Source organism: Aethalodelphis obliquidens, unplaced genomic scaffold, assembly GCF_003676395.1.
Source record: "Aethalodelphis obliquidens isolate GAN/ISIS:26980383/991018 unplaced genomic scaffold, ASM367639v1 scaffold2, whole genome shotgun sequence".
NCBI classification, from domain to species: domain Eukaryota; kingdom Metazoa; phylum Chordata; class Mammalia; order Artiodactyla; family Delphinidae; genus Aethalodelphis; species Aethalodelphis obliquidens.
This window is the reverse complement of record NW_020837946.1, coordinates 27,827,351-27,849,995: the sequence shown is the minus strand read 5'-3', so window position 1 is coordinate 27,849,995 and position 22,645 is coordinate 27,827,351. Positions and strand designations below refer to the sequence as shown.

Here is a 22,645-nt window from a genome sequence, read left to right as displayed (position 1 = left end):
TTTGCGGTACGCGGGCCTCTCACTGTTGTGGCCTCTCTCGTTGCGGAGCACAGGCTCCGGACGCGCAGGCTCAGCGGCCATGGCTCACAGGCCCAGCCGCTCCGACCAGGGCACGAACCCGTGTCCCCTGCATCGGCAGGCGGACTCTCAACCACTGCGCCACCAGGGGAGCCCAACAGAGACTTTTTAAAATCAAATTCCTATGGCTAGGACCTAGCCTGGCAACTGAAGTATACTTGATAAATAAAAACTCAGAAGACTAGTCATCAGCACTTAATTTTAATTAAAATTGATAGTTTCGATTAAGAACAGGACTAGAATAGTGTTTACAATCAACTTCTGAAAAATCACATATATATAAAGGAAATAAAACAGGTCAGCAGAAGTCCAAGAAAGGTGCAGCTTGTAGTATTGCACGTGGATGAAATATGCTGTTCAGGGTAGCATAATACTTAGGCCACACAGGGCAAGGAGGAGGAGACAAATACAGAGGACAAACCCCTAGTTAGTATTTATTCTGGATTCTTCAGTGAGCTCAGAAATATGTAGTATTTTTGAAACATTCAGCTAGAGCTCTGTACAAGGATGACTGTGTCTTCAACACCTTTTAGTTACAGCCATGCTTTTCATTCCAAATCATGCACAAGTTTAACGTACAGCTTCTACCTCACATAATGGGACATCTGTTAAATCAAAACCACCCAGTGCCACAGGCCATGAAAAGTGGGAAAGGGAATGAATTTCTACTTTATACAATTTTAGGGAATAGTACTGTGGCTATAGTTTACCCTTTCAAGCACTCTTCATTTTGGTCATTTATATCAGAACATGAAGAAAAGTTGACAGTGAGTACAAATGGACACTAAAAGTAATCCCTAGGCTACTAGTAGAAAGTAAAATAAAATTTAAAAAAAGTCCCCTGCCACGTTCACAAAGGTGGCATAACTGTATGGATAAGAAAAAGGCTGTAAACTTATAGAAAAGATAAACTCTGGCTTCTAAACAAATTACAGAATTGATTTTGCCTTTACTCTTGAGTGTTATAGAGAAAAATGTAAACCAGTGGACCTAGTTACCAAAAACACACATCCTCCAAAGACGAGGGATGACCTTAAAGTTTGGCCTGAGCTAGTTTTGTCTTCAAGTTTTCTCCGAGTTTATCCATGAACTCAAATGTATTCAAGTAGTCAGAACGCTGCACACTAATAGCAGAGGAAAAAGAAAAGAAGGAAATTTAGTTTGTCTTTGATCTGGTGGCAGGTAGAGGAAAAGTCCTAGACATGCTACTTAAAGTAACATTCTATTTATTTCTAGAAGAAAACTGATTAATGTGAACAAGCTATAAGTTTATGGCCGATGACTGCGTTCAAGGTTCAAGGGGCTAACCCAGGTTACAGGCAGTCTGAGCAGAGGCTGGGCCACACACACACTCACAGGAGGTTCCTGGCCATGTAGCTTTGAGGGTGAAACTGCCCCAGAGCTTCATTCAGACTAATGCCTGGGACACTGAAATCATCCCACTTCTTATTCCTCATTCTTAAAAATAATAGAACATATCCAGGTACAGTCATGCTTTTACTCATATCCCCACAAAATGTCACATGTCCTCAAAAAAAACCTTTAGTAAAAAATTTATTCCTAAGTATTTTATTCTTTTTGATGCTATCATAAATAGAATATTTCAAATATGTTTTTCAAATATTTCAAAAAAAATAGTTTTGCTCCCACTGTGAATGTGATGGTTCTTCCATTTCCATTTTTGTTTATTGGTGGTGTAAGGAAAAGCTACTTTGTTGTTGCTTATTTATCTAGTATCCAGCTACCTTAGCCTTTTTTTGTTGAATTGTTTGAATTTTATAGATATATAATTTATAACCTGAAAATAAAGACAATTTCATCACTTCTTTTCACATTAAAAAGAAAAAGAAAAGCTTTAGTGCTCTTATTTCTACCTTTGTCTTACTTAAAAAGCAAAAGACAATGGACTGGCTATCTAATCCTGCTAATAGGTGCCTATTCAAATCGGCTTGGAAGTAACACACCCATAGGAACATTTCAAACACTGTATTCTTGCTGGAAATTTAAGATAAGAAAGACGTAGTGATGGCGTGTATCCCCATTACTGAGGTATACTGACCCTAACAGAGATCTCTGAGGACACATGGATGGGACACGGGATTGGTGTTAAATTTTAGTATTGTTTCTTGATGTGAGTCATAGTAGCCAACTTTGATTGAGGGAGGAATCCCTGAGCAGCAGCTGATCCAGCTGGGATACAGGCTACCATGTTCTCAAAAAAGTCCTGGGCGATACAGGGGCCCTCAAGTATCTGACTGCTGGTTACAGATACTTAAGGAAGGGACTATGATAAACCGGACATCTTATACCTGCACTGCTTACTTTTCTTACTGTAAATTGAAGAAAATAAAGAGGTAGAATAAAATAGTCTTGGGGGTCCCTTTGTTTCTAAATGCCTATAATTTTCTTGTTAAATTAAGCAGAACCTTGCCACCCACTTGACTGTAACTAGATCAGGGGTGAGCAAACTACAGCTTGGCCCATGAACCCAGTCTGGGCTGCAGCCCAGTTCTGTACACAGGGCTTGATTGGAACACTGCCACACCCATTAGCTTTTGTGTCACCACTGACTGCTTTCCTGCCATGGAGGCAAAGTTTAATAATTGCCGTATGTTCCACAAAGCCTGAAATGTTTATTATCTGACAATTTACAGATGTCTGCTGACTCCTGAACCAGATGACAAATACTAATTCATGCAACTCCAAAAAGCACTTGATATTTTGAGTCCAGTGAGGATAAATGGTAATTTGACCACAGAGCTTAGGGCATCTTATACTTACTTGGGTAAACCTTTAATACAAGCAGCCAAGTCCTTGGTCATGAAGCCAGCCTCAATGGTCTCAATACAGACTTCTTCCAAAACCTTTGCAAAGAAGCTGAGGTCTTTATTGTTATCAAGTTTAGCTCTGTGGGCTAAGCCTCTGGTCCAGGCAAAAATGGAAGCTAAAAGAGAGGGAGAAAAAAAAGGCACACTTCAATCACACTGGTTAGAAATATTCCCAAGTGCCTCAGTTCCCCAAAATAGAACATTTTTTTGTTTGTTTAGGTAACTGACTTCATTGGATGCTATCTGCATGAGCTGTAAGTTTTAGGAAAGTTGGAAACATTTTACCAAATTGAAACTTTTCAAAAAACCTGCACTTTTGTAGAGGAAATGTTTTGGATTTTGTTAGACCTTTAAGAAAGCACATATTCAGGGTAGGAATACATGACGCTTAAGGCATTTATGAATTTGGAAAAGGTCACAATCTCTTCTACCTCTTGTCTATATTGGTCTCTTCTCCTCTTTCCAGGCTATAATCTGTTTTAAAGTGCTATCCCTAAAACCTAGTTAAAAGGATCTAACAATGTGGCTTTAGATTCTTAGCTACATGTGACATTTCACTGCAGCAGAGGAAAAGGAAAATGCTTGTTGATAACATTCTTCTCTGTAATGAATATTCTCCCACAAACTGGAAAAGCATATACTGTGTGTATTTTAAGAAACATATTAAAACAGTTCTTATGAGTAGAGCAAATCAGCTGTTTGGTGATGATTTTATACACAAGGCACTGGGCAGCCAAAGGAACACATCTGAGCCCCTTTGGAGATTTCTACTCTGGTTGGAAATCAATGTAGCAGCAAACAATATCTTACCAATGGGATTGGTGGATGTCTCCTGTCCTTTCTGGTACATTCGGTAGTGACGTGTTACAGTCCCGTGGGCAGCCTCTGCTTCTACTGTCTTGCCATCTGGACAAACCAGCACACTGGTCATCATGCCAAGAGAGCCATAACCTATGAGTGGCAGAACATGAAGTATGGGATTCAACTGCATGAAGAGCACTGGGTCTCCCAGAGATGAGAGAAAATGACTTCGTCTTGACCGGTCTCAGTGAGCAAAATAAACATGAGCACATGGAGTCACCAATAATTCTTCTGCCTTTCAGAAAAGGCTGTGCTTTTACTTCACTTATCTACCTCAGAGGCACCTGCTCCATGATGAAGAACTCATGGTCGGACTGCCTGCATTCCACCCTAGTTCCGTGACTCCCTAACTACTGTGGCTCAGTTTTCTTACCTGTAAAATGGGAATAGTAGAAACACCTATTTCATAGGGTTGCTGTGAGAACGAGATGAATATGCATATGTTCGTGAATATATATGAAAAGAATACATAGTCCTATTCCTTAGACTAGTACCCGCCACAGAGTAAGAGCTCAATATATTACTGTCATGCTTACGTGCAGATACTCTGCTGTTCCAGGAAAATAAAGATTAATGAGTTGTCTCCTGCCATCAAGCTGCTCACAGGCTCATGTGGGACTGGGAAGAGAAAGCTGATTAAAAACAGAATGGGATGGGGCTTCCCTGGTGGCACAGTGGTTAAGAATCCACCTGGCAATGCAGGGGACACGGGTTCAAGCCCTGGTCCGGGAAGATTCCACATGCTGTGGAGCAACTAAGCCCATGTGCCACAACTACTGAGCCTGCGCTCCAGAGCCCGTGAGCCACAACTCCTGAAGCCTGCGCACCTACAGCCCGTGCTCCGCAACAAGAGAAGCCACCGCAATGAGAAGCCTGCGCACCGCAATGAAGAGTAGCCCCCGCTTGCCACAGCTAAAGAAAGCCTGCACGCAGCAACAAAGACCCAACGCAGCCAAAAATAAATAAATTTTTAAAAAGCAACAACAAAAAACACAGAATGGGATGGGTCCAAGCACCTCCCACTCGCCCCTGCTCTCTTTCACAGCCTCCCCAGAACGACTCTATTCTGTGGTTTCTTATTCAGAGAACCACATTACAACTTTTAAGTCCATACAACTGATTTTTCTTCTTTTCTTCTTTTTTCTTTTTTTACACTCGAATTCCAAGAACACTTTTCTCCATTTTTGCTACCTCCCAATAACACCTGTGGAGTTAATAATGCAAATTTATAATAGGCTGCTACTTTGTTTGTTTGAGAGTAAGTAAATAAACCCTTTTTAAACTCATCTTTGAGTACAATGGCAATTTCTGTGCTGAATTAGCAGCTCCTTTCCTATCACTGTGTTGGTATGAGGCTTTAGTAGAGTCTCAAATATTCATTGATTGGAGACGTTTAGGGCCATATCCACGGTGAATGTGTCTATCTATTTATATTAGGAGACACTAGTTGGTACCACTGTCAAAACTGAGGACAGGAATAAAATGTTTGGTGTGAGTCTAAAGTAGTTCATGCCTCTAGAGAAGAATGAACATAAGAACAGCTCGGCTGGGGGCTTCCCTGGTGGCGCAGTGGTTGAGAGTCCATCTGTCGATGCAGGGGACACGGGTTCGTGACCCGGTCTGGGAGGATCCCACATGCCGCAGAGCGGCTGGGCCCATGAGCCATGGCTGCTGAGCCTGTGCGTCCAGAGCCTGTGCTCCACAACGAGAGAGGCCACAATAGTGAGAGGCCCGCGTACTGCCAAAAAAAAAAAAAAAAGAACAGCTTGGCTGCCTTTTAATCTGTTTAGCTACGTTGAGGTCACCTTTATCTACAGGTACTGCTCAGACACAGAGCCTTGGTTCCAGGTATCTTTATCGGTGCACTGCTGGACACTGCAATTCCACATTCCTATTTTGAAATCCTTTGAACCTCCATAACTTGACAATTACATTGGAGATATCCCTCCAGATACCCTCTTCTTTTTTTTTTTTACCCTCTTCTTATTGCCATGAGGACATTTAGAAATGATGGAATGATTTGGGTTCCTTTCTAAGAATTCTGATTACCAGGAAGCTTTTTTACGCACCACAGAATCACCACAAAGCAACACTCCTTCCTCTGCTGCATTCAATATAAACGATTGTGAGGACGTAAGAGAAACAGAAGGAGGGTAAAGAAGGAGAACTGGGTAACTCATTTATCTGACATAAAAGTTATCTTTAACCAGGCAGATTTACTGATTTTCAAACTGATAGGAGATGATTAACTTTTCATAAGAGAGAAAAAGTAGTACTTCCTGGGGAAAAGCAAACATAATTAAAGCTACCACAAACATTCATGGGGGGAAATTCAGTTTACACAGCTACCCTGAGTAACTGAAGTTGGAGGGCAACTTGGTGCTGAGGAAATCAGGGAAGGGAGCATTTTTGCTCATTTGGTCCTTATCTCTGGCATGAAGCTCCTGATTCCTGGAATTTCTGTGAAAAGCCTGGGGCTTCTTTGCTCAATTCTGTGTGTTTCAAGCTAAGCAGTAAACACATGTGTCTTACAGGGTGACAGAAGAGCCGTCAAGGCTGGCAAAAGGGGCATGATCTGTAACTGTCTCCAGATGAATGGGCTCTCGGAGGGAGGCCCCTCGCTTAGGGGACAACCCTGGGCCCTCCTTGCCCGAGTCCCCTAGCTTTTCAGGTTCTCATCAGAAGGCAGATAAGGGTGGGGGGTGGTTTTCAGATCGGGCCGCTGGGCTACCATTGGAGGCAGGGAAGCTTCAAGCGGGGAAAGGGCTGAGACATAAGCTATGTCAGCCTCTGAGGCTGGAGCCGGGAGTCTCAAGCCACGAGTTAATTCCTGTGCGTCCCTGCCAGAAGTCGCCTGCCCAGTCTGAGCTTAATCTCCTCATCTGTCAGCTAAGAAGATGGACCTGGACGCCTTGCGGCGTTAACATTTCATGACTTTTAGCAGCAAAGGACTACAGAATCCCCCTTCCCGTACCAGAGAGCTAGCAGGGCACGACCTGTCTGCTGCAGGCCAAGCCCACCTCCACTTGGTTCTCCAGCTCCTTACCTTGGGCCACGGAGTCCGACTGCACATCCCCATCATAGTTTTTACAGGCCCAGATGAAGCCTCCTTCTGATTTCATAGCTTGGGCCACCATGTCATCGATGAGCCTGTGCTCATACCAGATATTCTGAGCTTCAAACTGAGATTTGTATTGCCTAAGAAACAAGAAAGAAAAGAGAACAACAGACAAAGAAAACTGGCTTTGTTGGGATACCATGTGCCTCTCCAAAGGAGCTGGGGTGGGGCTGGAAGCAGCACATTTTAGTTGAAGCAACACAAATTTGGGAACCAGACAGACATGGGCTCAAATCTCTGCCCACTCATTTTCTAGTTGTGAAACCCCAATTTCCCCTTCTGTAAGGGTGATTTCATCCACTCTGCAGAGATGTGAGAATTAAACAGACGGTGGAGTGTTCCAAGTACTACTTCTACAGTTTTCAATACACCACTAATGAGATTCATGAGATTCAGCTTACTCTAAGAATGTAATCGGGGAGAAAAAGACTACTTTACTGCTCAATATCATTCAGGAAACTAGGACAGCTTCTAGGTTTGATATAGATAGATAGTAGAAGGAGGAATTAAAATGTTTCAGGAAAGATACCTCAAATCCTAGCCGTGGCCTGAATGCTCGTATCTAAACGGGAGGGACGCCATCTTAAAAGTCAACAAGTGCTCAGGTATTGTTGAACTCAAGGTTGTTATAAATGTAGACTTAAGTTCAAATGACTCCACTAGAGCAGACTTTTATTTATTTATTTTTAATAAAATCAATCAATTAATTAATTAATTTAAACTTTTTGGCCCACGGCTTATGGGATCTTAACTCCCTGGACCAGGGATTGAACCCATGCCCTAAGCAGTAAAAGCGTGGAGTCCTAACCACTGGACCACTAGGGAATTCCCAAAAGCAGAGTTTTATTTATTTATTTATTTATTTGCTGTACGTGGGCCTCTCACTGTTGTGGCCTCTCCCGTTGCGGAGCACAGGCTCCGGACGCGCAGGCTCAGCGGCCATGGCTCACGGGCCCAGCCGCTCCGCGGCATGTGGGATCTTCCCGGACCGGGGCACGAACCCGTGTCCCCTGCATCGGCAGGCGGACTCTCAACCACTGCGCCACCAGGGAAGCCGCCAAAAGCAGTTTTAAATCTTAACAGTGGGCTTCAGAAAGAATGGAAATGGGCCCAAACTCAAACTCACACCCATGAAAAATCAGAACTTTCTATCATTAACAGGGTACCTTTACTCACACATTAAATAACTCTGGCCCCGAAGAAAATAAACATGGGGCCTTTATCTGAGAACACACTTCCCTTCTAAAAGCAATTCAAGAGTTTCGTTTCACTCCTGTTAAATCTCAGTTTTGTCCTTATCTGAATGGGATAGTGATGGTTTTCACTCAATTTGTCCCACAATCAAAGGGATAAGCATACAAATTCTATATTATAAATGCCAGCTTATGTGACAAAAAAGAAAAAGAACTGTAGTTACTTGTCATATATCTCCTGAAAGATGTCTTTAAAACGTCCATCATATTTCTTTAGAATAGTGTTTTTGGTGCTCAGATACAAAGGCCAATTCTTAGACAGAGCCATCAGGAAGGAACTGTGTGCAAAATCTTTGATTGCCTTATCTTGATTGTACATCCCCATGGCAACACCACCACCCTCTGTGGGGGGACAACAATGAGGGAAAAAAGAAAGGTAAACAGGGTATAGTTGTAACAAGTCTATATACACCCACCACCCCCGAAACAACCAATTCCCAGCTCTCATGTCTGAGTCCAGGCTTCAAACTTCAATATTCCATGAGTTCTTGAGACACATAATCAGAGGAAAGTCAGTTCTAGGTAAGGACATTCTAACTTGCTCTGAAAGGGCAACGTAAATGAGAAAAACATGGTCTTTAGGATCCTAAAGTTCTTGAAATACCGAAAGCTACTGAAACGAACCAGAAATACACTCAAGAGTTGAATAATTTTTAAAGTCTCTTTTCATACTTTAAAAATTTCAAGCATGTTTTTTAAACTCTAAGTGTGAACTCAATCCTTAGCTACAGAGAAAACTTTGCATTTCAAATACTGGATGAAAATTCTTGTAATTTCCTGGCGGATACTGAAAGTTCATTCTGTCATTGATAGAAATAATTACACTCCATGTAATCACTGGTGTTTCACAGCTCTTATTGTTTGAACTTTGTTATTACTGAAAGCTAGAACTTGAATCTGTGCCACTGCCCAGGGCCAGCTTGGGCTGAGGATGTTAGAGCTGCTGAAACTGGCAGAACTAGAGTCCATTAAAATGATATGATTTAGAGGAGTCAAGGAAAACAACAGCTAGGTAAGTTTTGAGGTTTTGTTTGTGTGAGTGCTTTTAACAACCTTAACAGTGGAGAAAGAGGGTCCTCTTCTTTCAACAGCTTTTGGGAGGGATTTGCCATAATGGACCTTAGAAGCAGCAGGACGGGGTGGGGGGGGGGGAAGAAGAGGCAATAAAACCAAACTTTCCACTTTCACAGAACAAATACTCAGAAGGACAAGAAGAAAACTTCAGCAAATAAATAATGCAGCCATTTTCAAATACAAACCCTACCAGAGCCAAAGGGCAGGATTACATGACAGGCGATTTGGGGCTATTAATGTTTAATTTGTGCACAACAGACTCCTGTCAACCTTCCCTCCATGTTTTAAGAGAGACGCATAATTATCTACTTGCATTTCCAATTATCTATATGCATTTCCAATTAAGTGGCTAGTTCTTTTTATGCCTTTAGCAATGCCACAGGAAGCCATGGCATTGATTTTGAGTCCTATGGAAATGTTGTAGATTCAGGTTGTATTTTTAGGCAGCCAAACAATTTTCACAGAACTTTAAAAAAAAAACAGTAATAACGCTGTCTAAACGATCTGCTAAAAAAATGAAAGATGTAGCTCATGGTGGACTTACACATACCTGTGAAGTTATGTACCAGGAATGTCGTTTTGGGGGATCCATCGCTTGGCGTGTAGGATATCTCTACTTTTCCAGGCCCCGGGACAACAAAATCAGTTGCTTTGTACTGTATGGGGGAAAAAAGGTATATTAAAAAAACAAAAACAAAAAAACCCCCCACAAAAACCCAAAACTGTCCTAGCTAGTTAGTGGTAGTACACATTAGAAATCAATATTTATCAGGGGCCTACCATGCATAGGGCAGTTTTCTGAGTACAGATATGGGTATGAGAGAGAATAACAAAGTATTTCCCTTTATGAAGCTTAAGACCTAACAAAGACAAAAAAAGAAGTAACATTAGAGCTTTCAAATGTCAAAAAGAGTCACAGATAAAAAATGCTATTGGAGGGCTTCCCTGGTGGCGCAGTGGTTGAGAGTCCGCCTGCCGATGCAGGGGACGCGGGTTCGTGTCCCGGTCTGGGAAGATCCCACATGCCGTGGAGCGGCTGGGCCCGTGAGCCATGGCCGCTGAGCCTGCGTGTCCAGAGCCTGTGCTCCGCAACGGGAGAGGCCACAACAGTGAGAGGCCCGTGTACCACAAAAAAAAAAAAAAAAAAAAAAGATGCTATTGGAAGACAGAGGAAGATGAATGACTATAACCTGGAGGTCAAGGAAGTCTTCCTATAGGGAGATAATATACTAGCTGTAGCACTGAAGATGATGATGAGAATGCTAATGCCTGGTTCTCACTATATGACATACTTTAAGTGATCAACTTGTATCCCTTATTACCTCATTTGATTCTTCCATCAATCTTACAAGGGAGGAACTGTGATGTAGTGGAAATAATGCATCTAGGGTCAAAAGACTCGGGATCTGGTCCTTGGACCTTCAGGACTCGGTCTCTTCATGGTAATCACTGCTACTAATGCCCAGCCCAGGACCTGTCCACATGAAGCAATCATTCTGAAAGCAGCTGCAACAGGCTGACGACCCTTAGGAAAGGGCCTGTGGAGGACTGCTACCTTGGGTATGGAAAATGTGCCCAGCCCACACTAGGCTTATGTCAATCTTTGCTGCCTTGTATATTCTTCAATGGCTTAGATTAGGATACTTTCAGGGTCAGGTACCAGCCGATGCCAGCCAAATCTATTTGTCTGTTTTGTGTAGAATAATACTAATAACAGCTGGTAGAAAAGCTGTCCGATAACGATACAGATTAAATATCTACTCTATGCAGAATATTTCTGACATATAAAGTCCTTCACTATGGGTGGTAATTGATTCCCATTTCTCAAAAGGCAGAAACCGAGGCACCAAAGTACAATAAATGCTTTCTAGAGGTTTGGAATTTTCAATCTACACTTTAATAAATAGAATGACCATTCTTCCAGGTGATTGATGCCAAAATAATAATTAAAAAAAAAAAAAAGGAAAAGGACATCACTGAACTTGTAAGAACGTAAGAGTGGTGATCCCAGGATTAGTGAGCTTGTAGCACTCCCATCTACATCCCCTCTCCTGGGCCTCTGAGAGGTATCTGTGAAGGGACTGGCCAGAATGAAGGGATAGTCTGAGCCACACGGTAGAACAAAGTGAACTACCCCTCAAGGATGACCTGGTGACCCTGCCCCCAGGAACGGAGAGTGGTCTGCTCTACCCATACTGTGTTTAAGGACGGCTACATCAAAGCCTCTGGGTGTCAGCATCAGGGAGACTTGTTTTTAAGGCTCTTTTAAGACATACGCTGCTTTCTATGAAAGTCTAAAACTTCAGTTTCAACACAGAACTTTTATTTTGTTTAGCTGGCAATTTTTGTTTAATTTGGCAACAAGCCTACTTGTATAGAAGTATAGAAACTGTACTTTTTTGTTCCCAAGCAGGAAGGGAATGTTTTAAAGAGACTGTTTTCAACTACTGAGTCAGTTATTCCTTTTATGCATGAAACGATCATGTTTAACATAATCTTCGGTAGTTCTCAACTCTGCACACTAGAATCTCCTGGGGAGCTTTAAAATGCCATGGAATTCAGATTTAGCTGGTGTAGGGTGGGACTCAGGCACTGGAATTAAAACACACAAAATTTTTTTAAAACGCGAAGCAAAATAAAACAAACACCAAAAAACCTGTAAAGGGACCTTACTGTACAGCCACAGGGTTGGCTGAACCACTGATTTGGCCGAACCACAGGAAATTCTCTAAATAAAAATGTCTACATCATATGGTTTAATCTAATAAAAAGATAAGGAAGAAAAAAACATGCCTGAAAAACATCATTTGTGTGGAGACAGGTACCCATCTGTAAGTTTATCTGTATTTACTTTTATCTAAATGTATAGATACATTCATTTCTCAATTCTGTACCTCACTTAATGGGAGTAGATAAGATAAATAAAGATAAGAATAAAGCACATATAAATCAGAACTGCTGGGCAGTCAAAGCCCGTGAAAAAATAATATGGATTTTTTGATGATGGCCATTCTGACTGGTGTGAGATGATATCTCATTGTAGTTTTGATTTGCATTTCTCTAATGATTAATGCTTTGTGACCGCCTGGAGGGGTGGGATAGGGAGGATGGGAGGGAGACGCAAGAGGGAAGAGATATGGGAACATATGTATATGTATAACTGATTCACTTTGTTATAAAGCAGAAACTAACACACCATTGTAAAGCAATTATACTCCAATAAAGATGTAAAAAAAAAAAAAAGAATATGGAAAATCAAGTTATGCCAACACCACTTACTTGATCGCCATAAGCATGACGACCTATGATGATGGGTTTTACCCAACCACTCACAAGCCGGGGGATATTTTTGCAGATAATAGCTTCTCTGAACACAGTGCCACCCAGAATATTTCGGATGGTACCATTTGGTGATTTCCACATTTGTTTCAACTTGAACTCCTCTACCCTCTTCTCATCGGGGGTGATGGTGGCACACTTGACACCAACGTTGTATTTCTTTATAGCTTCTGCAGCGTCCTTGGTGACCTGGTCATTGGTGGCATCGCGATTCTCTATGCCTAAATCATAGCTGGGAGGGAAAAATTGTAAGCGTAACTTTCCAGGCAAACCGACAGGAGATTGAGGGTACTCCTATTCTATCCCCATGCACCACTCTGTGCATGGTGATGGCATGCAGGGCCTGCCCTGCAGAAAGTGAAAACTCCATATGTACCCAAATCCGCTAAGTTTTAGCATTAGTGTATCCTAGACACAGAAGATGGCTGCCAACTAAAAAAAAAGCACCCAGAAAGGCTGGACTGCTAGGCCACGCATGCCTCCCTGTGTGTGGGAAGCTGTCTAGAAGGAAACTAAATGGAAACCACTGCGCTCTGCCCTGCTGCCTGCTCTTCACCATAGAGGCAATAATAATAGCACACCAGCAACCTTTCTGTAGACTGCCTTCCGCACGATTAACATAAGAATGCAAGCCCAAACATTAATTTTCCCTTAGTAAATATTGTGCTCTAAAAATAAAGGGGTCAGAGGGTTTCTAGTATTTTGGCACTGAAGTGTTGGAGTTACAGATGAGACGGACACTGCCAAAAAAAGCTAATGACCCCTTCATTAATGACAATTAGTCATATGAAGAAGCTTTCCCTACATCTTGGGCAAATCTCTTTCTTCTGGAAACAAGCCTGCAGTTTATAGAATAAGTAATGGAATCCAGCAGTGGTTTTATAGAACCCAGTGAATTATAGCTTAATACACACCAACACCCAGACTGCAGGTTATTCAGAGCAGGAAAGAATGCTGGTTGTCCATGAAGTATAGAAAAAGACTGTAAAGCTTTATTTAAAGTATGTAATAGTTTGCCAAAAGCAGGAAAAACAAAACAGTAATGAACAGTTTATTTTGTTCTCCAAGGCTTTAAAAGTTTTCCAAATTTTTTCAGCCTTCAAAACTTGCTGAACCATTAAGCCTCTAGATTTCTTGCTTCAGTTCCTGTATTTTCCTTTCCTTAGATATCCCAACTTGTGACGGAAATGCAAAAGGGAATCCAATCTTACAATGTATTTCCAAATAATAATTCCAAACTGCTTTGACTGTTTTGGCTTCCTCCCTCCCCTTGAGGGTGTATCGTGCATTTGCATTAACCAGACCTCCTTAGGAGATATCCTTCCTTCTTAGTCTTGTAAGGGGTCATGATGACCCACTACTTGCTTTGTACACACAGATGTGGATTGTGTGTAAACTGTCAATACATGATTTGGGTCAATACAACCCTTTACTTAACTGCTCTTTCACCTCTAGTGGGCAGAACAGTCCTCAGAGCTTTCTGAAAAACTGTCTCCTGGGTTATAATCCTCAAGTTGGCATGAATAAAATTTTCCATTTCTTTCTTAGATCGATTATTGGTTAATTTTTTTTTCATGGACACTTACAAAGCCACTGACTTTCTTATGGTTTAGGGAGTGCTCAATATCTATAAATGTCTACTCCTAACTCAAACAAGCAATGTGGTCAGCAGTATTTATGTTCATAGGAAACATTTTTCATCAGAAGAACCTGCCAGCAAATTAGTGGATTTTTTGCTTCTCTTCTTAACATTTCTAAGCGAAAAGAATGAATAAATGGCCTCGATTACTGCCTAGCCAACAGAAAATAAAACGAATCACTCCACTCCCCTCAAAAAGAACCAATCATGTAATAATAATAGCAATTTTGGAACAACTTACACTTGTTTAAGTCTCCAAAAATTCTTTAGTCTTTAGCCAGTGACTCTTTGCCTTCTAGGCATAATAACTGTCCTTTAAACCTCCTTATGCCTCTATACTAAAGCAGCTCAAAAGCACCTTTGCAGCTACTATACTGGGAAGAGCTCTGCAAATTCACCTATTATCATGTAAAGTGTTTGTAAAATGTTTCTTTAACCACTTGGATGATTTTTTTTTTAACTTTAATTAATTAATTAATTAGGGCTGCATTGAGTCTTCGTGGCTGGGCTTTCTCTAGTTCCGCTTAGTTGCAGTGCGGGGGCTTCTCATTGCAGTGGCTTCTCTCGTTCCAAGCACGGGCTCTAGGCACGCAGGCTTCAGTAGTTGTGGCGCACGGGTTTATTTGCTCCGCGGCATGTGGGATCTTTGCAGACCAGGGATCGAACCTGTGTCCCCTGCATTGGCAGGCGGATTCCTAACCACTGCACCACCAGGGAAGTCCCTGGATGATGTTTTTATAGTGTCATTTCCTGTGTGTTTGGTGGACCTCTGCAGATATTTGCTCCCTCCCTCTCATGGCTGCAATATAGATATTATCCACACCTTAGGCTTAGAATAATTAAAAAGGGCATTTAATGACAACGTGTGAATTAAATGTCTACACCCAAGCAAATAACAGGTCCTCAGGACAGTCTGAGGAATAATTCTGGGTCAAGGCAAACACGCTTACAGTTGCCAATAGTTTGGCTGAAATGTGTTGTTCAACATATTACCCTGCCAGTCTTCAGCCACTCCACCCCTGTGAAAATTCTGTCTCTACCTAGTCCAAATGTACAAAGAGCATGAGCAAATGTATGAAAAACATAGGGGGAAGAAAAATGAAAGAATTCCATAGAGATTTTCATATCTGTCCCCAAATACTTTTTTTTTTTTTTTTGCGATACCCGGGCCTCTCACTGTTGTGGCCTCTCCCGTTGCGGAGCACAGGCTCCGGACGCGCAGGCTCAGCGGCCGTGGCTCACGGGCCCAGCCGCTCCGTGGCATATGGGATCTTCCCGGACCGGGGCACAAACCCGTGTCCCCTGCACTGGCAGGCGGACTCTCAACCACTGCGCCACCGGGGAAGCCCCCCAGATACTTTTAATACAGGGTAAAGGCTCCAATCTCCAGGACACAAATGATTTACGGAACTTCTGAAAGGTCGGGGTTGTATTAGATAATGTCAAGAATTCTTTCTGTGCTACAATTGTATGAAAAGGGTAAAAGACAAGGAATGAAAAAGACAAGGAATGAAAAGGAATGTTTCTCCAGGTCAAGATGAGCTAACAGACCCCCAAGCCATGAACCATCTGGCCAGAGAAGGTAAACAGGACACATCCTGACCCACTGAAACTAACATTTAAGAAATGTCACAGAAATTTCACAAGCTTCTCAGTTCTTCCCCTTTAAAAACAACCCCAACTCAAAGACCAATTTGGAGTGGATCTGAGGCTTGTCTCCCACTCCCTTCTTGGCGCCCTGCAAATAACCCCTGACTTTGCTGCAAACACCTACTGTCAGAGTTTGGCTTTCTGCACCAGGGGCACACCAGTTACACATTCATTTGCTCATAAGCTCACCAAAAGCTTTATACACAAGGTACAGTGGTATCTATGTAAAAAAGCGACTTATAACCTGAAATCACACATGCTTTCTGACTTTGCTGCTTGGCAGAGTGATTCATTTACCTGTGCAGGTCCAATTCCACATAGGGAAAAATAAGTTTCTCTTTAATCAACTCCCAAATGATTCGTGTCATTTCATCTCCTTGCATCTCTACTACAGAACCGCCTTGGATTTTTTGAGACATTTTGACTTCAATAAACCTTCAAGAGGAAAAATGATAAGACACATATCTCATCATTTGCCTCATTACCATGTAAAAACAAAATACAATTTGGTGACTTCTAAAAGAACAATTCATAACAGCATGACTGCATAAACAGCTAATAATAACAATTCCATTAACCATTAGAATCGAATACGTTTGCTGTATAAAGCATTGTGTTACATGCTTCTTGTGTGGTTTCTGAATCAACACTCACAACAACCCTGTAAGATGGAAATTATTTTTCCATTCTACTTTGCTAAAAGAAAAAAAGCTTTCGCAAGGCCATCCGGCTGGAGGGTTGGCTGGAAGGTCGGGGGAGCCTGAGCCGGTCACATGCCCTTAATAATGTAATCATTATTCTTGACTGTTGGTTTGTCCTATAAAATGAGATTATTTCCACAATATCATGTTTATTTGAAAACCTCTATCCAACTCCTCATTCTACTGGGCCGTCAAGAGGAGCAGAATGATGTGTACTACTATTTCCCCTCTTTTAAGAGGCTGTTTTGGTTAAAACGACTATCCTTGAGGAGATTCAACAAGTTCCAGCGACCCATTTTAAAGAAACTTTAAGTCCTTTTCAAAGTGAAAGATGAAGAATTCCAGGTGGAACTATATTTTCCTAGAGACAATAACGGATATCGGGGATGTCACACTGAATACAAAGTGATTTCTCAGAGAAATCTGTACGTATAGAGAAGGACTACTGTCCAGGACAAGCCCCTGTCCTGTCCTCGGTATCCCAACTCCTGGACTGTTCTTCTGGCGGTTAGTGGGCAAAGCTGCCAGTGGGTGGGACAGGGGATTGGAATTGTTCCAGGAAGAGGTGTCTTCTTGGGATGTGGGGGGATGCCAGATTCAAGTCAATCTGATTCCCAGAGAGGGCAGGGGTACACCCTTTGGATGAGGCTTAAAGAAAGGCGTGTTTCCTGAGAGGCAGAGGAGGCCCTGAGCCTGCTAAAGGTTCCCTTTCATGGTGCTCTAATGGAAACTTTTTTTCTCCCCGGCAACATAACTGCAGATTGCTTTTATTCTTTTAAGTTATGGCTGAGGACTGGAAGTCAGGAGAACTGACTAAAAAAAATATGAAGTAAGAGGCCTGTAAACAGTATTTCTTAAAAAGTTAAGCTAAAGTAACTTGGTCTTTAAATTTTAAAACGTAATGATTAGTAGACTGTGAGCTTCAGTTCCTCACCACAAGCCAGGACATATTCCTAACCCCTAGGCCCATTTTCACTTCCCAATTTCTAACTCTGGGATCCTGCTTACTAGAGGTTCCCTAGACCATCACTGGGGAACCATCTGGAACTCAACTAGAATAAAAAAGTGAACAAACTGGTGTGAATGAGTCAGCTACTTCCCATTTGTAATTTCAAGTATAATTTGAAGTACAGCTTAAAGTGTATGATTTAGTCATGCTGATCCCACTGTCACATCTGTCCTTGTATTTAAAACAAAACAAAAAGAGGCAGCAAACTTATCTTAGTTTTGATACATTCCTGAGGCCATACTCCTACATAGTATTATGCAAGGGCTATGATGGCTAATTTTCTTTGACGGCAAATACAGTTAATAAAAGGTCATACATCATACTTGAAATTTCAATAATGAGTGACAATGTTTTTTAGTTAATTATTTTCTTCTCAATTGAAACAAACACTTTCTGCAGTAATCTTTCTATATTTCATAATGCATAACTGAAACATTTCATGTTTTCTTCACGTTACTTATCCATTACATTTTTACTATCTTTTCACTAAAAGAGTGAAGCTTTATTGTAGACCCTGGCTTACTACAATGTAGGACACTATTTTATTTCTCCTAGATTTGAATTCCATGCAGTGAGCATTAGACACCACTGAATTCACTTTCTACCCTAGTCCCTCAGATTTTCTGTCTTCACCCAAACCCTGACTTCAGAAGGAAGGCCTTTTCCAACAAGCCAGTTCATTTATTCTGAAAGCAGCTGAATTCCAATCTCCTGACACACATGTGCAATGCTAGAAAATAAACCTGGACTAATACAAAGTAGTTTAAGAAAAAAGAGCTGCTCACCCTGTTTAATTTTATTTTCATTATTCCCAAAATTTTAGCCACATTTTTTGGGAGGCTGAGTTCATAAACTACATTAATTTCTGGGAAACCCCCCCCCAAAAACCAAAGTCTCTTGCAGAGAAGTCTAGACTGAAAGAAACAAGGAAGCAAGTGCAATTTATTGTTGGAAATATTCCTGACTCACTCCCTTGCAGTGGCTGCGACCACTTCCAAGACCTCCAAGACCAATTAAACGCAGTATTGCCATATCAAAGAATGGGAAAAATTGCTAATTCTCACCTTTACAATTTCTAATCACCCAAACTCCTCTCAATCTTGCAGACTCAGCTGAGTGCAGTTTATCTCCTAAAACAAATCAAAAAAGGGAAGAGAAAGGTAAGGTACAAGGCACTGCTGTCAGGAGAATTTAGCTGATTTCAATACGGGCCAGGCAACCCGGTTTGTCTGGTTTAAAGTACAGTGCTGAGTGTACCCAGGCGGGGCAAAGGGCAGTTTCAGGTCCGCAGGCACCTTTCAAATAAAGTAAATATCTTTGCACACACTGGAGGGTGCGTCCGTGGGGAGTCCCGGGTTCGTCGTCCGTTAGCTAGTCTTGTGGTTTGCACGTCCTTAGGGGACGCTGTGACCAGCGGGCTCATGGCCTGCATGCGTCCTTGTGGCCACTGTGCAAGAGGGCTGCAACCGAATCTGGCTCGGTTTCTCCTTCCAGGTCTCCACGTCCGCCCCTTCCCTCCCAGGTGCCGGGACCTTTAAAACCCGGGCGCCAGGAGCAGGCCGAAGGACGCCTCCCCCAGAACTCGAGAAGCCGGCGGCGGCGTGGTTTCCTCCACCCTCACTCCGCCCCCGACCGCCACCAGGTGGCCTAGCGAACGCCCCTCGCCGCCCCCCTTCAGGCTCCCCAGGCGGACGCATCCAGCTCGCCGCACCGCCAGTCCCAGCAGCCCAAGGTCGATGCACACTCCCAAGTCCTCCAGCTCCCGAGGCCGCACGGTTTCTTCCCCGTAAACGCAAGACTTCGACTTCCACGCGTCCCTGCATCCTCCCACCCCGATTTTCCTTTCTGTTGCAGACTTGGCCTTCCGTTTGTCATGGCATGCAACCTTCCGCCGCCCGGTTTTCGTCCTCCCTTGACTAAGAGCGGGCCTTCTACACATCCAGGCATCCAGCACCTTCTTCCTCTCCATTTCCAAAACCACGCCCAATACCTGGATTTCTTTCCCCTGCCTTGCGACCACGACTCGCCAAGTTGCCCCTACCATACCCAAGATCTGAGCTTCCTTCCTTTTTCCCACTCCAGCTATTGACAGAGCCTCCCCACAAAAGCCAGGGTCCGGAGACGCCCTTCGAAGCCTGCGGTTACCTGCAGGAGAAGGTACGCTGGCGATGACCCGGGAATGCCACAGCCCTCACACGGTTAACCCCACAAGCGCACACTCTGGCAATCCCAGCTGTGCTCCAGCTGTTTCGGCTTCTGACACGGCCTCCGCAGAAACCGAGAGCTGGGACGGCCCCGCTTCCAGGCTTTTGTCCCGACCCAGGCCCGGCCCCCTCAGCCCACCTCCCGGAGCTCCGCCCCTGCCCCGCCGCCAATCGCCGCGCGCTGACCCGCTGAGATGGGCGGGGCCAGGGGCCAGGGGCGGGTCCCGGAAGGCTAGGTCGAATTCCGCGGCGAATTCCAAGCGCTCAAGGTAGGGAAGAGCTTGCAGCGCCTTTGGAGTCGGCCGCCACTGCTCTACGGCAGAAGGACGAGATTGCCACCTGCAGGCTGGGGAGCAGGGCACGCCTGGGCCGGTCTTCTGAATCCTCCGCCGACAACCTAGGGCCCGGCGGAGTGAGTTTCCACTTCTGCAATAAAGGCAAACCGGGGACGGCGCGGCTCGGACCAATCCCCTTCCCTGCGCGCCCCGGCTGTGTGGTACACTGGAACGCGCTTGGACAGAAGGAAAAGTGCCGTGGGCAAGCGTGACATCGCTTTGGGGGCTTCGCGCAGCTGTAATGCAAAGGGTTGAACAGTTGCACAAGCAGGCATGGTACAGTAAATTTCCGCCAACGCCGATGACTAAGTCTTTAGAGCTTCGGTATCTATAATTTCAATTACTACTGAGTACTATAAATAAACGCAGTCGTCATCTGCATTAGAAGATAAGGATAATGAGATTATTATCTGGGTTCCAGAGAAGTTCAAATAAAGATCGGAAGTCTTAGAGAACAGTGGATTAAAAAAAAAATTCTGTCCTCTGCAGGGGATTATTTTTTGTGTATTCTTTATTCTTGAAAACATGCAAGGCAGGGGAGGAGTATTTTAGATCGTGATTTGTAGGATAATCGCATGCTTGGTCCAGGATTCAATACCCCCAAATTTAGTTTTTAAAATTATCTCTAATATCGGGTTATTATTATTACTCTTATGAAGGGTACTATGCGAGGTGCATTTTGGTCACTAGAGGGCACTGGTATTTTTCCCAAGAGAAAAGGAAGAAGGAAAGCATACGCAGCCTCGCGCTTGTTGATTATTGAGATGGATTAACTGAAAGTAGCGGTCACTTCCATTTATTCCTATAGAACTGATTATAGAGGTATATGGTCTTGTATTTTCATCTCTAATTTGAGACTCCAAATCACCTGAGATTGTAAATTTACTCTATATTATATCAGGCTCACGTTATTACCCCTTGTCCACTGCTAAAATTATTTATATTCATTCTTGTTCCAGAAAGGATTTAGAGCAACCTTCAAGATACATACAGTATAGCACGACAAAGGACATTGAATATAGGTGAGGAAAAGATAGAATAAATACAGGAAATTGTACAGAACCAAGGTGAGTTTAATCACAAAATGTATTCCATCAAATCCTAAACAGTGCCGAAAGGGGGGCTACAAATTTGGCTCTAAGCCAATGTGGGAGGAAAGGTAACAGCGTTACCTTTCTAAAAATCTAAAACAGCGTTTCCTAAGTCAGTAATGTAGGAAGTACTTTTCAACTGAAAAGTTTTTTTGTAGATCCCGAGCAGTGACTTATACTAATATATACAGATATATGCTCCTTATGCTGATAGCTCTCATACAACTATAAAATAACAAACTTATAGACAAAATGACTACAAGCAAAACTATAAAAAATATATTACCATTGTCAACATTAATTAAATGTAACAAACGATGTTTGGCTGAAATTAAATTACTGCTTGCAATTTGAATATAAAACTCACTGCTTACATTCTGGTTCTTTTGAATTTAGCTTGGCTTTTCCACTGGATGCCATGTGAGGATTCATTTAGAACACCAGTCTTCCAGACTCACAGACATAGAGAACAGACCTGTGGTTGCCAAGGGGGAGAGCGGGTGGGGTTGGAAGGGATTGGGAATTTTGGGTTAGCACATGCAAACTATCATGTATAGGATGGATAAACAGCCAGGTCCTACTGTATATCTCAGGGAACTATATTCAATATCCTGTGATAAAACAGATTAGAAAAGAATATAAATAAGAATGTATACACCTGTATAACTGAATCACTTTGCTGTACAGTGGGCGATCTTTACTGGGCTATCTATTCTGTTCATGTGATCCCTTGGTCTAATTTATACTTTATTGTATGTTTATGAAATATTAACATCACCAGGCTAACTACAAGAGGGGGGAATTTTTTTGCTTGTCTTTGTTTTTGTTTCTGGAAGGCATAGACTTGAGCACGTTCACGGGTTAAGGAGGAAGGAGTCATTGGAAAAAGAGGTTGAAGAGACGGCACAAACTTCTGTAATAGGAAAGACACTTTGTACTCTATTATGAGTTAAAGACACTTTGTACTCTATTATGAGTTAATCACTAAAGAAATGTTGCCTGTAAGCTTAAATTATACATAATGGCCCATCTCTGGGAATCCTGCCTCCCAGGTAATGAGCATTAAGCTAAAATACCTTTGTTTAGCTCACAGGAAACATCCTGACCAGGTGGACCTGTGGATGACTGCAGGGAGGAAGAAATTAACACATCTTCTATGGAGGCTGACTGGAACCAGGAAATGTTTGACTTCACTCCCTCCCCTTTTAGTATAAAAGAAGCCTGAATTCTAACTCAGGCAAGATGGTTCTTTGGGGGCACGAGTTCACCATCTTCTTGGTTTGCTGGGTTTCTGAATAAACTCGCTTGCCCCAACACCTCATCTCTCAATTTATTGGCCTGTCGCGCTGCCAGCAGTTGGAGCTTGGACTTGGTGACCCTCCCAGGGAAGAGAGGAGAGACTGGATTGAGAGCTGGGAGGACTGAGCAGAAGAGGCTCTTTTCTCCCAGAAATGAGGGCAGGAGT

The 22,645-nt window shown here is 42.8% G+C and overlaps 1 protein-coding gene and 1 long non-coding RNA gene across 4 annotated transcripts; one reads left to right on the top strand and one right to left on the bottom strand.

The window, feature by feature from the left end:
• Positions 1-262: 262 nt before the first annotated feature.
• IDH1 (isocitrate dehydrogenase (NADP(+)) 1) lies at positions 263-19,808 on the bottom strand. Of its 3 annotated transcripts, none has more exons than XM_027122773.1 (10): positions 19,541-19,574; positions 18,615-18,680; positions 16,138-16,275; positions 12,492-12,783; positions 9,763-9,868; positions 8,303-8,480; positions 6,814-6,965; positions 3,717-3,857; positions 2,860-3,022; positions 263-1,202 (listed from the first exon to the last, which is right to left on the bottom strand). In XM_027122773.1, the coding sequence occupies exons 3-10, from the start codon at positions 16,257-16,259 to the stop codon at positions 1,112-1,114; spliced, it is 1,245 nt and encodes a 414-aa protein (XP_026978574.1). In that variant the 5' UTR covers positions 16,260-16,275; positions 18,615-18,680; positions 19,541-19,574; the 3' UTR covers positions 263-1,111. The 3 variants fall into 3 exon arrangements, with proteins under 3 accessions (XP_026978574.1, XP_026978566.1, XP_026978582.1); XM_027122765.1 differs by lacking the exon at positions 19,541-19,574 and adding an exon at positions 19,696-19,804 and having other exon boundaries at positions 264-1,202; XM_027122781.1 differs by lacking the exons at positions 263-1,202; positions 19,541-19,574 and adding exons at positions 4,304-4,385; positions 19,696-19,808 and having other exon boundaries at positions 2,906-3,022.
• A 141-nt stretch (positions 19,809-19,949) lies between these two features.
• Positions 19,950-22,316, top strand: LOC113628843 (uncharacterized). The gene is made up of 3 exons (XR_003436272.1): positions 19,950-20,365; positions 21,049-21,156; positions 22,267-22,316. It is a non-coding gene; the product is annotated as an uncharacterized LOC113628843 (long non-coding RNA).
• Positions 22,317-22,645: the final 329 nt, after the last annotated feature.

Coding starts and splice junctions, on each gene's coding strand:
- IDH1 (XM_027122765.1), bottom strand. CDS start 16,259: ATGTCTCAAAAAATCCAAGGCGGTTCTGTAGTAGAGATGCAAGGAGAT. Junction 12,784..16,137: donor GTGGAATTGGACCTGCACAG/GTAAATGAATCA, acceptor TTTCCCTCCCAG/CTATGATTTAGGCATAGAGA. Junction 3,023..3,716: donor GACATCCACCAATCCCATTG/GTAAGATATTGT, acceptor CCTCTCTTTTAG/CTTCCATTTTTGCCTGGACC.